Raw genomic sequence first — 15,653 nt, 5'->3', positions numbered from 1 at the left:
CCTTACCTCTAGGAAGGATCATATGTCACTCCTGACAGATATTTGTTTAATCTGTTCTTAAAAGCCTCCGGTGATGGAGATTCCACAACTTCCCAAGGCAACGTATTCAGTGCTCAACTATCTCTGCTGCTAGAACTTTATCTCAATGTTTAACGTTTATCTCCAATTAAACATTGTTTCTTGTCCCATTCAGTACAGATACGGAGAACAATTACCCCCCCACTTGCAACAATGTTCTGCCTAACTGAAGACTTGTCTCCTCTCAAGTCCTCTCCAGATTAAGCCCCATTAACGGCAACCTCTTTATTTCCCCGTAGGTTCCAACCTCACCCTCATGTAAGCCATGCAAACTGCTGTCAGGCATCTACACAATTCCTAACAACCCTTTTCAACCAAGGTGTGCCAGGAGGAAAATCCAAGCCTTGTTTTGTTCTCCTTACCCCTGCTCTTCTATTTCTGACTTTACTTACACTTCACAAATGCACTTAGCCTATCCACTCAAGAAACCTCACAGGAGAATTCTCTTCTAGTGCTGCTGTGACTGATGCATAGGACAGCAACATCACAAAAAGCACATTCTAGGCAGCATTTTAGATTAAGCCCTCTAGTATCACACACAGTAGTTTATTGTCTCTTCCTCCAGGACAGCTCTTCACTAGACTTGCCTATTCAAGTCTGGTATTCAGTATCCCAACACCCACAGTCTCCAAAGGTTTCACTCACTGCTATATTTGATATCTAAAACCTGTTAGGTAAACCCTAACATCTCAGCTGCAACTGTTTAAGAAAGCAATGTGATTTGCATATAGGAGTCATACCTGAATACAGTGCATACGCGTTTCACTTTTCCAGATTCATTTCAGTGCATAGCTCAGTTGCTGTTTTGAATTGTTTTTAATGTTAGAAGTAGCAGCCATTATTAGTTTTAATCTCAAGGAACTTTAGATTTTAACCTTAGCTAGTATCTCTTCAAAGATTTTGTACGTCTCATGATATTATTTTCAAATTCAGTTACACCATAAAAACTCATGTCAGACTGCCCTCTCCTGGTAAGCCAACATACTGCTATCACAAGAAGATTCAACCCAAGTAACTATTGCCATTCTGTTTCCAAATCTAACATTTTGATTGTGATAAAAAAGCAAACCCAAAATAAAACATCAAGGAGGCTGTTTTGATAACTTCAGTAGTGTTTCTAAAGCAGCGTAAGATGGACAGCATTTAAGCAGTGAAGTTTCTTTCAAGTTGCCTTAGAACGAGTTCTTGTCTTGGGAAAAACTGATGATGTCTGTAGAGAAAAGTAAAACATGCATAAAAATGAAACTGTTCTGTTTGCTTTTAAGCTTTATGAAAGCAGCCAAGTACATAAAGTATTTTATTCCACATCAATAATGTTAAAAACAAGGTCACAGAAGAGATCATTTTCAACAGAAAGCTATTTTCTTCAAGCTGGCACAGGTATTTCACTAGGGCTGAAACAGAAGAGTGTGAAGAAGCAACAGCAAATGTTTAAGTAGACCACCTAGCTTTTTATTATGTTGTTCAAACTAGGCAAATGAAAACAGTAAGATGACAGGTCAACTACTGAATAATATGCATTGTATTTAGTACACATACACCAAAGACTGGAAGTGTCCAGAAATGCAATATAGCTTTATTGTATGATGAATGTTTCACTTGCCCTAGCCAATTTCTTTTTTAAAAATTAATGTTATAAAGATTTAAAAGCTTTTTTTTTTTTTTAGATGACCAACCTTCACACCAGAGAAGCACAATTCACTAACACAAAATTTCATCTTCCTTATAGGAACTCTACCCCTGCTTGTGCCCATAAAGTAAAGCAAAGTTTTTTCAGAAGATGGTAACAGCTTCCCCACCTTCTACTCCTCCCTTTCAAGCCAGAAGTGATTTCTTTCTTATTTGCAGAGAATCTCAAGGGGTTTTTTTAGGACATTTTTGAAATCTGGAAGAAAATTTGTGCAGATTTCAAAAGCGATTTATAAGGAATGATCAAGCACATCAACACTTCAAGCAATTCTAGCTGAAAGGGCATAGTTTAACTACTAAAGACAAATTCACTTTTTATCTACTTCAATTAAACTTCAAAAATATAACAAAATCTTAAGCTTGAATCCTGTTCTTTCAAAAAAAAGGAAAACATGGATCAGTATCAACACCCAATCATCTAAAAAGTAACTTGTCACCACAGACCATATTTTTAAACCATAAAATTTGTTCCTCTTAAAACAGCCGAGTCACACGTTTGCTGACACGTCTCCGTTTAGCAGCTTCATACATTGATTGTGCATTTGAGAGCAGAGCAAATGTAGCAAGATGGTCTACTAAACACATCCAGCCTAATAATCACAACTAAGTTTCAAGGGCAAAAATCCACACTACTGTGCAGGTACCACAACTGTAAACATACTCATCTAAACACAAGAAAATCCCAGACTGTGATAACATGCATACAAATGCATGCATAAACATTACTTAAATTTTGTACATTGTCTTACTGCTGTATCTTGCAACAAAATTCACTGGCCCCTAGAGCAATCCTTCCAACTGAGAAAGATTAGTCTTTGCCCTCTTGAAATGACTGAACTTGGTGTTGCAGAGAAAGTCAGTCATTTGTCAAGTTTTTTTTAATATTAGCAGTGTTTAATTGCTATTGCTCTATAGACAACAGTAAAGCATGAAAATATGTAAGCAACGATGTAGACTACAATAAAGAGGTGATGCCAAATTCAGTTCATCATGGGAGAAAAGGTTTTTTTATCCTCTTGATTACCTGCCGTGACTGTCTACCAGACCAATGCTCTGAGCCAAGCTAGGTCTTCCACGCAGTTCTAATCTTCAAGCATTTTAGGCATCAAGACAAGTAAAATCAGTTCTAAGTTATCCGGAAAATGAGTAAGGAAATAATAAGGAAGGACATATAAGCGGGACAGAGAAGAAAACAGCACTTAAGAGAGAGAACATAAGAATCTAATACTGACCTTCACTTTAGAAAATCAAGAGGTAGCTGAAACCTTGCTAAATGTCAGAGTTATTTTCAAGAGGTATTTCTGCTTCTTCAGAGTGGTTTTGGTTACTTCTGTCCTTCCTGTATACAGAATTTGTTATGCTGCTTTTCCAGGTCCGAGGCCTAGTTCTTGTTTCTTGAGGTGTGTATACGCACATGCTTTTCCTCCTCCATCTTTTGCAAGGACCACCAGCAAGATCAACAGAGCCAGTGTTCTCCTTCCCTGGTGCTGAAAACTGGATGAGATTTTGTTCTCTATGGTGAATATTCTCAGATTCTTTAAGGATGGATGTGCTTATTGTTCTCCTGATTTTGCAAGCAGAAGCTAGCCTGGGAGGGCTCTTTTGAATCTCACTGGGTACTTGAACCCATGCAAGTCCTTCAATTTCTGCATCTTTATGTAATCTCATGCTTCGCCTCACTCTTCTTTCACCACTGTTACTGCTCTTTCTTCTAGAAGGCTCTAAGGAGTCATTTTTTAGCTGAGGAGCAGATAAGACTTCTTCCACATTTAAAAAAGGAACTGGAAGATTGTTTCCAGTTATTTCCAATTTTTCAACAGGAGGAAAATAGATTGCACTACTTCTTTTTCTTCTTGGCGGACTACCTCTTACAGAATCTTTCTCTGGACACTGAGTTCTTTGGGCACCCTCACATACAGTAGCATCCTGTTGTTCCAGAAATTCTAGCCCGGTTAGTCGCTCTGTCTCATTTAGGAGATTTCCTTGTAATTTCTCATTTTCTATCAAGGAACGACTTTCTTTTGCTTCTTTTATACATGCAGTCTCTTTATCTTGCTGGAAACAGTCAGATGTATCAAACACACACTTTGCATCTGGCACAATATTTGAAAACTGGGGGGGGGGGGGGGGAAGAGAAAAAAACAAAATTGTTTTGTTTTTAAATATAGGCAAAAGGTAATCCACAAGAAACTGGTTTCAAACAGCTGACAACTAAACAACTGCTACTCTTTTCCTCACCAAGTTTAGTCATTCTCAAAAAACCCCAACCAACCAACCCAGAGTCCTGTATGTCGGAATCTGCTCCAATGTGGGGCCAAACTTATGTTGCTTGTGGCCTTGTTCAGTGGAGTTCTGAATACCTCCTTCCAAGGACAGAGATGATTCCATGGCCTCTCCAGGCAGCCTGTTCCAATGTTTAATCACTCTCAGAGTTAGGTCTTTTCTTCCCCCAAAACATTACTTTTTTGATCTAACAACATCAAGCACAATTCTGACTTATTTTCTAGCAGTATCCTCATGCATATCAGTTACCTTACGATCGCTGCCAGGAACAGACTTCAGGTCACCATCTGCCACCTGAAACACTGTATTGCTGGAGCTGCTGGCTGCTACAATGCCCAGGTCCTTCGGGCTTGAATATGTATGAACTGCACAGGTGTCTTCTGCTCTCATTCTTTCAGCCACTGGCTTCTGTTGAACATCCTTGCGAGCATTCCTGGGTTTGGCATTACCTAAAAATACACCTGCTGAATTAGAATAAACACGTCGTTATTTGACTCTACTTGTGAGTGTACAAAGTCTTTTTTTTAATATTACAATAAAAGCTTTATAGTATTTTACTTCCATAAAAATAACCTTCTAAACAACCATTCCAGATTATTAGTAAAAAAAAAAAAAAAAAAGGGGAAAAAAACCCCAACAGAAAGCTACTGCACATCCCTTAACTATCCATGCCCAACTTACCAGTTTTAAAGACTATGAAAATACCAGTATCCAGTCAAAGTACAGACAGCCTTTTTCTTTTTTTTTTTTTAAATCAGCTTTACGCTGGAGTCCAACAAGAGTTAAATTTATCCAGTTGGAGATTATTAATCTATTATATCATCTGGGCTCTACTATTACAGAAGCAATTAAAAGTAAAAAATGTATACTGGGCTCTTTACCTATGCACAGGACTCAAGATAACTATCAATAGTTTTTTTTATGTAACTGTTGAAATAAAAAATTACAAGCAGCACAAAGAGCAAGGCAGAACACCACTAAAAACCGCATTACCTGAAAAAAATGCATTTGCCTCTGGTGAGTTTGGAGATGAGGCAAAAGAGAAAGCCTCTGGAATTTCAGGGATAGGGCTGAGAAGAGGTTTCTTAGAAGCCATCTCTCTTTCCCCATATAAAGATTTTTTTACTTTTTTCTTTCTTCTTTTCCCATAGCCTGTACGTTTTGTTTTCTGAAAAGATTGAGAAGACTGAATAGCGCACAATGTAATTATAATGAGCCTGTACAATATTTTCCAACAAACCAGTGACACCATTAATTGTTATTCATCAAAATCCAGTGTTTCCCCTAAAATGAAGGTTTCACTCGTTCTGACATCTGCAAATTAATCTAAAAACTCAAAACAAAGGAAAATTACTTCTCAAACATGAGATCCCATTTTTGTTTCATTTAACCGAATCTAGAAGTCAAAGAAATTAGTCTTTCAGCTCAAAACTACAGATTCTTCATTCATGCCCAGTTTGAAAAGGAACATGTGCTTTCCCTTGCAATACATGAAAGCAAAAATCTTTCAGAAGTCTCACTCTTTTACAATACTTAACTAGCATATAACTGGGCAAGTTCAAAGAACTACTACTGCATACTCTTGGTAAGAGAAGAACCATAAACTCATTTTCTGTCCCTGAAGTCTGAAAAGTGACACCCCCCTTCACCTCCATAAAGTATCTTTTTTGCCCTACAAGTATTTAAATGCTGCTAGTCAGCCTTAACAAGCAGTAAGAAAGAGGGGTGCGGCAGTAAGTGTAGGAAAACAAGATAGGCATGAAGAAAAAGAGTATTGGCAGCAACAGGAAACATAACACCCTTTAGAAAATCTTTAATACAAAGATCAAAATAATCACGTAAAACACACAAGAAAGAAGAGACACTCGGATAGAGAAATAAAGGCAGCATTCACCAACTGCAGTGGGCTGTCACTTACTTGTGTCTTTTTGGCAGCAGATGTGGTTATATTCTCTTGTTTTTGAAACTTGTTCTTTCTTGGATTTTTAGTGTCTTTAGCATTCTTAGTATTTGTGGCTCTTGAGATGCTAAAATCAGTCCCCTCTGAAATGGTGCTACACTGTTGAGGAACATGAATTTTAAGTTTTTGGGGTGCATGTGTACGTGCACATGCATCTCCTTGCGTTTTTTAGAAATACACCACTGTCCAACAGTCATAAGAATCACATTGTAATTAGTCACTGTTATTTCATTTATAAAGTCATAAGAGCTAGACACTCACAGATAGAAATTAAGATTTATAGAGCTAGTCTCTTCACACAGTACAATATAGTTCTATTTGCACAAAAAGGACATTCTAATGACAAAATAGCAAATTTTCATCCTCAGCTATTTCTTTCAAAGATGGGTTACTTTTCTTATATTACTTTTTTCTGCCTTCCCCTTCCGATAAAGCACGCTAGAACTGTACAACACTAAAGTCTGAAAGAACTTCTTGCAGAAATTGTTGTACAATAAATGTTATACACCTTAAAATTCCAGCAACCAGAAGAGATACACGTATGATATGCTGTCTGCCATACAGCTAGCAGACAAAAACGTTAACAAGACTGAAGATCTTTAGCACTGGATTTGGGAAGTGCCAAAAGATACCAAAAGATACCAAAAGTCATCACAAGTTGCAGAATAAATTTCACTTTATTAGCCTCTATCTATGTTCCTGTATCTCAAAGAAATTAAACCAAATAGAAAAATTAGCCAGAAAACTTTGCTTCCATTCTCCTCAATTTTCTGTGATTATAACTTTTTAGATTCCCATGAGTGAGGCCCTTGATCCTACGAATGAAAGTCTATGAATAAATCTGTTCTAAATTTTGTCAGACTAACTGAGAAAGTACCTGGAAAATTCAATAGAAATAGTAAATTTAAGTATCATGCTATAACCAAACACGTTTTTAGTAACTGGAAAACCACTTTCACTCAAAAATGAGATTTCCTTAAGACAATTACCTGCACTAACATGAATCATTTCCATATACCTGGATATATAAAATCCTCATACCCGAGGCTGTAAAAACTCTTATATGCATCAGGATAACAATTCTGCCTGAAGAAGTTTAAAAAGCCACGTGCAACAATCAAACGTCATCACTAAAGAAACCTACCTTCCTTTTAGTAGAAGAACGAGCTGTTATCATATCAGATTTGTCAGTTTCTGCTATTATGTAATGAAGAAAATAAGAATATTGAATCAGTTTCAACAGAAAAAGTTAATCACCTTTTGAGGAAATTATCCACATAATTTGTAACCTTATGCACAGCATATTTAGTCATCTTAGTCTTGAGTAATGTTTTCTGCATAAAGGACTATCAAACATGGCAAGATAAAAAAAAAAAACTTAACAGCTTGCTTTACAAAACAGAGGAAAACAAAACCTGCGAGGATTTGGTAAAATAATTAGCACTTACACAGCTTTCAGAGAGATACATACACACATGCACAACCCTCTTGTTGTTGTTGTTTTGCTTGATGTTTTAAAAACACCAAATTACAATATCAGAATCAAGACAGTAAGCCCAGTTACTTAAAGCAGTAAGTCTAACTAGATCAGCCACCTTCACAGAAAAATACCACAGGTCAAGTAACACCCAGTTAACCTAAACAACAGGTAAACACTGCAGCTACTGCAAAGACCTTTAGAAAAAAGCAAGAGCATTTAATTTTTAACACAATTGAAATATGTCCCCTGTATAGAAGCAAACAAACAAAAAACCCCTATGTCATCTCAGTTTTCAGATACAGAAAGATGCATTATCTAACGACAAAAACTGCAAGTTGGGGTTACCTTCTGCATTTTCAACAGGTAGGAGGCCTTGTGCAGCAACAGAACCCTCTGCTAATTCTTGAAGAGGCTCAACACATTCCTTTAAAAAAAAAAATTAAATCTTTTAGCAATATACTATACCAGATATATACTGAAAAACACCTTGTCCATTAGTGTTTGGAACAGCCAGGTGATTTTACTTTTTTCCCTTAAAGAATGCGGCAGCTCAACTGCTATATACGGCAAAAAGAAATACAGTATCAAAAGTATATGAATAAGCCAAGACAAAAACATTTCACGTGCTACCAGTACTCAACTTTAAACATAGCTCTACAGGACAAAATGCTATTGAGAATTCATAAAGCAAAAGTTCTCAATGTCATTCTAATGCTTCACGCAGACTGTATTTCAGTATTTTAGCAATTTATCTTCAAAACCAAGCAGACTGGAGAAAAAATTAAACATTCACAGAGACTAAGAGGCTGTTTTTATAGCTTTTTTAAAAAAACAACAACCAACTTACATCATTGCAATCAAAGTTCAGCTGGCATACTGGTTCTTCAGTGAGACTTAACCTTGCAAAAGGGCTATTACTTTGTGATCGGACTGGTGTTGCTCCTTTGCGCAATGGCGTATTTGCAGGCAAAGTTTCATCAAATATTTCTGGGCTTAGAGCTTCTCCAAAAGTAACTCTTTTCTTCTTTGGCTTTTCAGAGCTATGTTTTTCAGATTTCTCTACTGTAATAAAATACATAGACTGCTTAGTGAATTTGGAACTTTCATAGAGCAGAGACTTTCTTTTCAATGTCTTTTCATGGGTCTTAACATCCTCTCAAAAACCACCCCCCTGAACCAAGCAGCAAAATACCTTTACATGTCCTGTGGATTCAACCAGAATTTTCAGTGTAGCTTTATTACAGTATCAAGAATTAAAGAAGAAAGAAAATAGAAGACTAGAAATGAGCTGTTCCACAAGTTCCAGTTGACAAGCGTAAAGTTTCTTGAAAAACAGGCGATTCTATTCTGGTATTAAAGGCTTTCTGAATTTTTGGTGTGGGATTTTTTTTTTTTTTTAGTAGACACTATTTTCCTCGGCAACTCTATTTTCCACTTCACGCAGCAGAATGCCACACAAGAGCTATTTCAGTGGTGGTTAACGTGTATCATTCTTCAGATTTACCAAAGAGGCAAAACCTTATGATCTCACATAATACCCTGCCTATTTAAAAAACAAAAGGGGAATCTGACCTGTTTGCAATGCTTCAAAGATCTGTGCACAACTGGAGACTGTGAGAGATTCACCTCCTCCTCTGTCAACTGCATCGTTCAAGTATTCCTATCAAATTTAAGCGTACAATCATCTATTCAATACCATTTAATTAAAATATTGTCCTTGTTCAAAAATGAAAATGCAACATTTAATAACCAGTCCTATTGTTTAAAAAAACCTACTTGTTTTCTAAATGAATAAAACTCAACAACATATATACAGATCTTCTCATAATGTGAAAGCTTCAAACAAAGCTTCCAAGATGACCAAAGAGCAAACAGATATCCATTGATAGCATTAAATTATTTCTGATGCATGTCAATCAGTCAAAAAGTATCTTTAACCATGATTCAACTTCTGGCAGTTCAATAATGACTGCAAAAGTTCATCCTTAGTACCTCCACATAATTCAGTTAACCAACCTTCGTGATATCCACTACTTGTTTCATTGGCGTTTTCTTTAATACAGATCGCAGGTGGGAGCCACTCTGTGTATGTCCATTTAATGAAATATTTCCTGTTCGCAGTGGTGTGATAGGTGGCTCGCTTTCATCAAATATTTCCAGGCTTGGTTCTTCTGCAAAACTAGCTTGCTTTCTGCTTAGATCTGATATAACATTACTTCTGACGTCTTTAGTGATGTGGCTGGAACTGAAACCTTTAGAGCAAGAAGACAGATAACAACAGTTAAAGACTGAAGTACAATTGAGAAGACTCTAGTATTAGCAAAACTATTAACTATAAACGTACACATCTCAATAGATTCTGTGCACCAACATCACCTGGCACCTCAAAAAAAATCCATTTGTTTCTGAATTTCTGCTATTATTGTGCCACATTTACCTTTCATATTTTGAGAAATTTACAAAACATACAAAAGTCAAAAGGGAACACTGCATGAAGGAAATTTTTTGCATAAGGATTTCTCTCTCATCCATGTAAATTGGGGAAAAAAAACCCCACGTATTCTCTAATGTGGAGAGGGACTCTGTACATGAACATCCCCCTCCCCTTCGTAGGCATGAACTACTCAGCTACACTTTTCCCTAAAAATGGCCTGACTAACAAAATGCAGGAAAACTCTAAACAATTACTCCCGGCCTGTGTCTCCGTTTGAGCTTGCTTTTTCTATCAGAATGAAACTGCTAACATACCACCCAAGAGGCCCTACCCCACCTTCCAAATATCTGAGCTTCTCTCATAAAAGCTATTTCGTTCCTATGTGCTGTGCTTAAGTAAAAACATGTTTAATGCTATGCTGTACTGAACAAGCTCTGAATTGTTTTTAAACTCAGATTTGAGCCTCCTCAGCAGCACTTGTATAGATCGTTATTTGCAGTACCTTTTTTTTTGTTCCCCCATCAGCCTTTAGGTCAAAATTGTAACAAGTTTCTACTGCGTTAGAAGTTGTAGACAAGACGACAGACATGGGATGACTGCTTGTGAAACATTTCCTTACAAATATTCGAAGTATTTTTACTTTCTATAGCAACATAACAAAGATTATAATATCAATGAATCCCCTTACCATGGCTTGTTTCTAAGGTGTCTCTAATTAGAACAGCCTCCGACTCAATAGGATTGTGTTGCTCATAAGCCCACTCCTAGTGAAAAAGTTACAAGATTTTTTTTTTTTATTTTTATATATATATATATGTATCTTCTATTCATATATACACCCACACAACATGATAAAGAAATAAAAAAATACAATCTGCTGAGTTTTTTGTGAAGCACTTGACCTAAATCTGTTTTGCCTCTGCCCTCATTACTCATTTAGTAATATCTATGAGGGATACTTTTCAAGTGTTGCTTCAAGTGATTATTTATGAACAGCACAAGCATCAACTGCAATCAACACAGAAGAATACTACGGAGATTTCTCAATCCTCAATTGAATAAAGTTGTTGAATAGAGCAGAAAGTATTTTCCACCTGGCTGCTGAACCTTTTAATCCAAAAAGAACAGGTGACACATCTCTGACCAAACAAAGAACCTGAAGTTTTTCAAACCCATCTCCATATTCAAAGACGGCGGGGTGGGGTGTCTAACTACTTGCAAATGCTGCCTTTTAAAATACCATGAACCTGGTTTTTAATCCCATAGACAAGGATTTCAGAGTTCTCTCAATCATCCACTACTTTAGTGGAATTTATTTTCCCAAAACGCCAAAGGTAAATGCTTAAAAGGATTAGACATCAGAAATGAAAAAAAGATGGAATGAAAAACCTGTATATTTTAATCACTAATTTAGGAAGTTTCTTCCTAACCTCCATCCAACTGTTACACTACCACAGCTGTTTTACAACTCAGAAGCTGCTAGGTCCAGCAGCATCAGAGGACACACCTAGCAAAATGGACCCCATCTTCATTGTTTTTGTATATGACGCTAGTAAAAGTATCACTAAAGATATTTATATAGAAGACAAATTAACTTCCCCATCTCTATACAAGTATACACTTTTTTTTTTTTTGCATGAATATCAAATAACTGCCGAACAGATATAAGGTGAAGATTAAAAATTGCATTCAAAGTCATCCCAATGATCAATATTGGTTTTGACATCTGGAAAAAGCTGTATTTGCCAGATCTGCGAATTTGACGTCTCACACAGTTACAGCTGCAGATTCAAAAGAATTAAGACAGATTTAAATTTTATTAATAGAATAAAATAAGCTTTTCCATGTGATTATCAGAAGAGAGTATCATCTTATTGACTATAACAGCTTATAGCATCCACATTGAACATTTGCCTGTGAAAGAAAACTGAGCGGACCCTCAGAAGAGCCAGCAGCAGGTATCTGAGGTTAGGCTACATTCACTGTCAGACCAAATGGATCAGTGTCCATGCCAGATTTTGCTTCCCGTGACTTGTCATAATAAGACACAAAATTCTTACAAGGGAGATTTGCTGTGCTATTTGTTTTCTCCCTGTTGTTTGCCCACACTTACGTAAGTACCTTTGAAACAGCAGCAGCAGGTTCAGTGGCAGTCATGTCTTGGTGTGAAGACAAGATGGTGCATATCTTTGTATCAGGCTTACTGCTGTTGGTCAAATTTTGCCTTAAATTTTCTTTCAAAGCAGCGCCGCTGTTGTCTGAGGTGAACTTTTCACTCCACTGATCCCGATTCCACTCTTTTGTAAAAGGTACTTTGTTCTGAGCTGCATCAATTAAAAGCAAAACAAAAACCAAACAACAAACCACAAAGACAAACTTCAGATTTTTCAATGAATGCTCTTTTTGTGTTTCTTCACCAAAAGGATGATGAGATTCAAAAAGCTAGGTAATTTTCTAGTCAGGAAAAAGGAAAAAAAAACATGCATTTTTTTAGTTCTACTTTGAAAATAACATTACCAAATCTTCAAAACAAAGCAAGTTATTCTTTCCATATAGTGTGTTTTACACTATCATCTTCTCACAGTTAACACAGTCCTGTCCTGACTTGCTTTTGCAATACTTACTATTTTCATCAAGAAATAAGGATGTTAACACAACAGTAATGTAACGTGATTTCTAAAGTTACTGCACTTAAAAGTTATTAAGCAAAGGTTTGCATATCACAATCAAGAGATATAACAGTTAAAACAGCTAAAACCAGTTGTCATAAAAACCACTCTCAGTTCCATGGGAAAAGTGTGAAAACTCTAATTCTTAGTGAAAAGCAAATCAAAGGGTATAAATCTAGAAATTAAAACTTTGTGATGGTTTTCTCATCACAAAAAAATACTAGTCTTCATTTTTCTTTGGGGGTTACTCTGAGAAACCACTATTCAGGATGCACTAAGAAATAAGGTAGGTTTAAACAAACAACAAACCTCAAACCAAACACAAAAAAACCTGTGCCAATCCTTATAAAGGTTTTTTTTTTTTATGTTAAGTGTTTGTAGTTTTGTACTTTTTGGCCTAATGGAAGACCTAATGTTTAAGATAAATCATTGACCAGAAATATAATCAACTTACAAGAGCCTGCTTCCTGGGAAGCATCATCCACTTGTGACAGTCCAGAGAAGCCAGTCTCTCCTTCAGCTTCTTGTACCGATTTAAAAGAGGTTTGAAAGGCATCTATTTTGTCCTTCAATGACCTGACATTTTCATGTTTAAAACGACTAACCTGCTAAAGGAAAATTAGCCTCATGAGACCTTTTTTTTTTTTTAACTCCAAGATGATGTGGGCTTTATTACTTTGTATTTGTACTTTGGCATAAAACAAACTCGGAAAAGAAGCAAATCTTGTATTCAATCTAGCTGCAATTTCAGTTGTATGGTAAAAAGATGCAAAAAAGGAAGTGTACCAAGAAATCTGTTAAGTTTTACTGCCTTTCATAATCCATCCCTCTAGACCATATCCAGAATTTGTTTTCTGACAGTCTATGCTAGTTTGAGTTAAGAACAAGTCTGATTAAAAAAACCAAGTCACTTATGCTAGTATTTACTTCACTTTGAATTATCAACACTTTAAGTAGCCAAAAATCAAGCATGGCAAATACAGAAAAGTAAGGGTTATGGTAAACAAAAGTTAAAATACATGAGCAAGCTAGGCATGGAGAAAAGACTCCAGGCTCTACACAAACAAACCTGTCACGCCCCCTTATTCTAAAGTAAGGTGTCCAAGGAAGGTCAACAAAACTAAGGCCATGGATGCTTCTTGAGACTTGCCTTCTCTTTCTGCCAGTGTATGTTGACTCCTGGGTGGAACTAAACTGAGAAAGACTCTCACCTGCGTAAAAGCTTCTTCTTGCCTGTTGCTTCTCTGTTGGGCAAGGTGTTGAATAAGGGCGTTATTTTCTGGTGATCCCCGTACTCCAATTGTTGATCTTCGTCTAAATTTTAATAAAGTTGGACACTTCCCTGAAATGGGGACAGGAAGAAAAGAGAAATAAAGAAAAAAGAAAGACTTTTTTTTGGTGAGAATGCCTACACCTTTTTTTTCTTTCTAAGAGTGATTTATGCCATTTATGAAAACATCCAAAGTTAGGTGCTCAGCTCAAGAAACCTTCCTGAGCAAAAGCAAAATATCTTCCTAAAAGCAAGTTAATATATACCTAAACTACATACCAAGTGAGGAGCTGTCTTCTACTTTTCCAATTGCTAGTTAACAAACTGTCTACCAATACTTGCAGAATTTGTCTTACTACTCCCTTGTGAAACTCAATGACACTTCATCAACTGGACAGAAAAAAGTTAAGTAGGGAATTAACGCAACATGCTATCACAGACCTATCCTGGGACATACTCAAACTCAGCCAGACAACCTGGACCTGACCTAAATTGAAGCTTTTGATAAGAGGTTGGACTAGGTGGCCTCCAGATGTCCCGCCGAGAAGGACAACAGCCATTAGTCACTCCAGCCTTACCTATAGATCGTTTAGTAAAGCTTTCTTGAGTAATCCCAAATTCAGCAATTGTTGCAGTTGCAAAATCAACAGGTTTTTCCCTCCGTTTCTCTGATATTCCACAATCAGATTTTTCTTCCGTTTTGTCCCTACTAGGGGTCAAGTAGCATTCATCCCCCAAAGAAACAGGTCTACTTCCTGAAAAATTTTCCTTACTGTTCAAAGGTAAGGTAGGTTCACCAACCATATCCCCTTTTCGCCTATCAAAAAAGCATTCAGTAGACCGACAGTTAACAACATCCTCCTTGTTGTGGCAGGATTCCTTCTCCAGGCCTCTGGTGTATTTCAGGGTGCATTTTTGCAACTGCGCCTGGTTCCCATCACTTAAATTCTCCTTCTTGGATGCCTTTAGGACTTTTGATTTAGTCACTTTGCACATCTTCCGGTCTTTTGACAGATCAGGGAAAGACACCTCTTCCTTCTCTTCGGTACATCTACTCTCATTTTCTTTAACTTCCAAGGGAGCACTTATAGTCTTAGATTGTTTGAGCATTATTCGCGATTTATTTTAGGAAACATTCAACCAGCCTTTGCCCTTCTGTAATTACAGACACCTATCAAAAAGAAAGAGAGATTTTAATAGGTATTTATTTATTGAATAGCAAGAGCTTGCCACCATTCTCTAACTTCTACCGTATCTAGGTTTTTCCTGGAGCAAGGTGTTTAAGTGTGTGGCGGGAAGGGAGTCTTATCTCCAGAAAGCTACACCTTTCTGACACAAAAGGTTAGCACGATAAAGAAAAATGCACAGCAATATAAACCTGCATCAGAAGTGTTTCCGGAGTGAGGAAATAGAAGGCTATGTTTTCACTCTTTATCAAACTTAAACTTCATGTTCGTATAAAATACGCCAAGCACAATCACACTGGGATCGTTTTGCTGTAAGTGTTGCAACAAGTATTAGCGGTTTAATTGGAAAATTTAAGACGCAAACGCTTTTTGCATGTAGTTTCTGGGATTTTAAGTTAAACACGTCGAATTCAGTAACTCAGCCTGACACGTCGGTTCCACACATACACGCGTCCTCCCCTATTTTGGGTAACGCGAATTAAGCTGATAAATACCGCGCGCGCAACTTTTTAAGCCCACGCTGGAAGCTGCTGCCCGCATCTGCGCGGTTACACCGCGAGACGCGACCGCGGCGGGGATCAGCGCCCAAATCGGCCCTTACGG

The 15,653-nt window shown here is 37.1% G+C and overlaps 1 protein-coding gene across 1 annotated transcript; it reads right to left on the bottom strand.

Moving 5' to 3' along the window:
• Positions 1-1,254: 1,254 nt before the first annotated feature.
• CDCA2 (cell division cycle associated 2) lies at positions 1,255-14,998 on the bottom strand. The gene is made up of 15 exons (XM_075724200.1): positions 14,442-14,998; positions 13,805-13,935; positions 13,048-13,198; positions 12,046-12,248; positions 10,613-10,688; positions 9,507-9,742; positions 9,063-9,150; positions 8,338-8,549; positions 7,836-7,914; positions 7,155-7,207; positions 5,969-6,109; positions 5,044-5,218; positions 4,300-4,511; positions 3,000-3,885; positions 1,255-1,288 (listed from the first exon to the last, which is right to left on the bottom strand). The coding sequence occupies exons 1-14, from the start codon at positions 14,971-14,973 to the stop codon at positions 3,037-3,039; spliced, it is 3,138 nt and encodes a 1,045-aa protein (XP_075580315.1). The 5' UTR covers positions 14,974-14,998; the 3' UTR covers positions 1,255-1,288; positions 3,000-3,036.
• Positions 14,999-15,653: the final 655 nt, after the last annotated feature.

This window comes from Pelecanus crispus, chromosome 21 (assembly GCF_030463565.1).
Source record: "Pelecanus crispus isolate bPelCri1 chromosome 21, bPelCri1.pri, whole genome shotgun sequence".
Classification (NCBI taxonomy): Eukaryota; Metazoa; Chordata; class Aves; order Pelecaniformes; family Pelecanidae; genus Pelecanus; species Pelecanus crispus.
The sequence above is the reverse complement of the archived record's forward strand: the minus strand, read 5'-3'. Positions and strand labels throughout refer to the sequence as shown.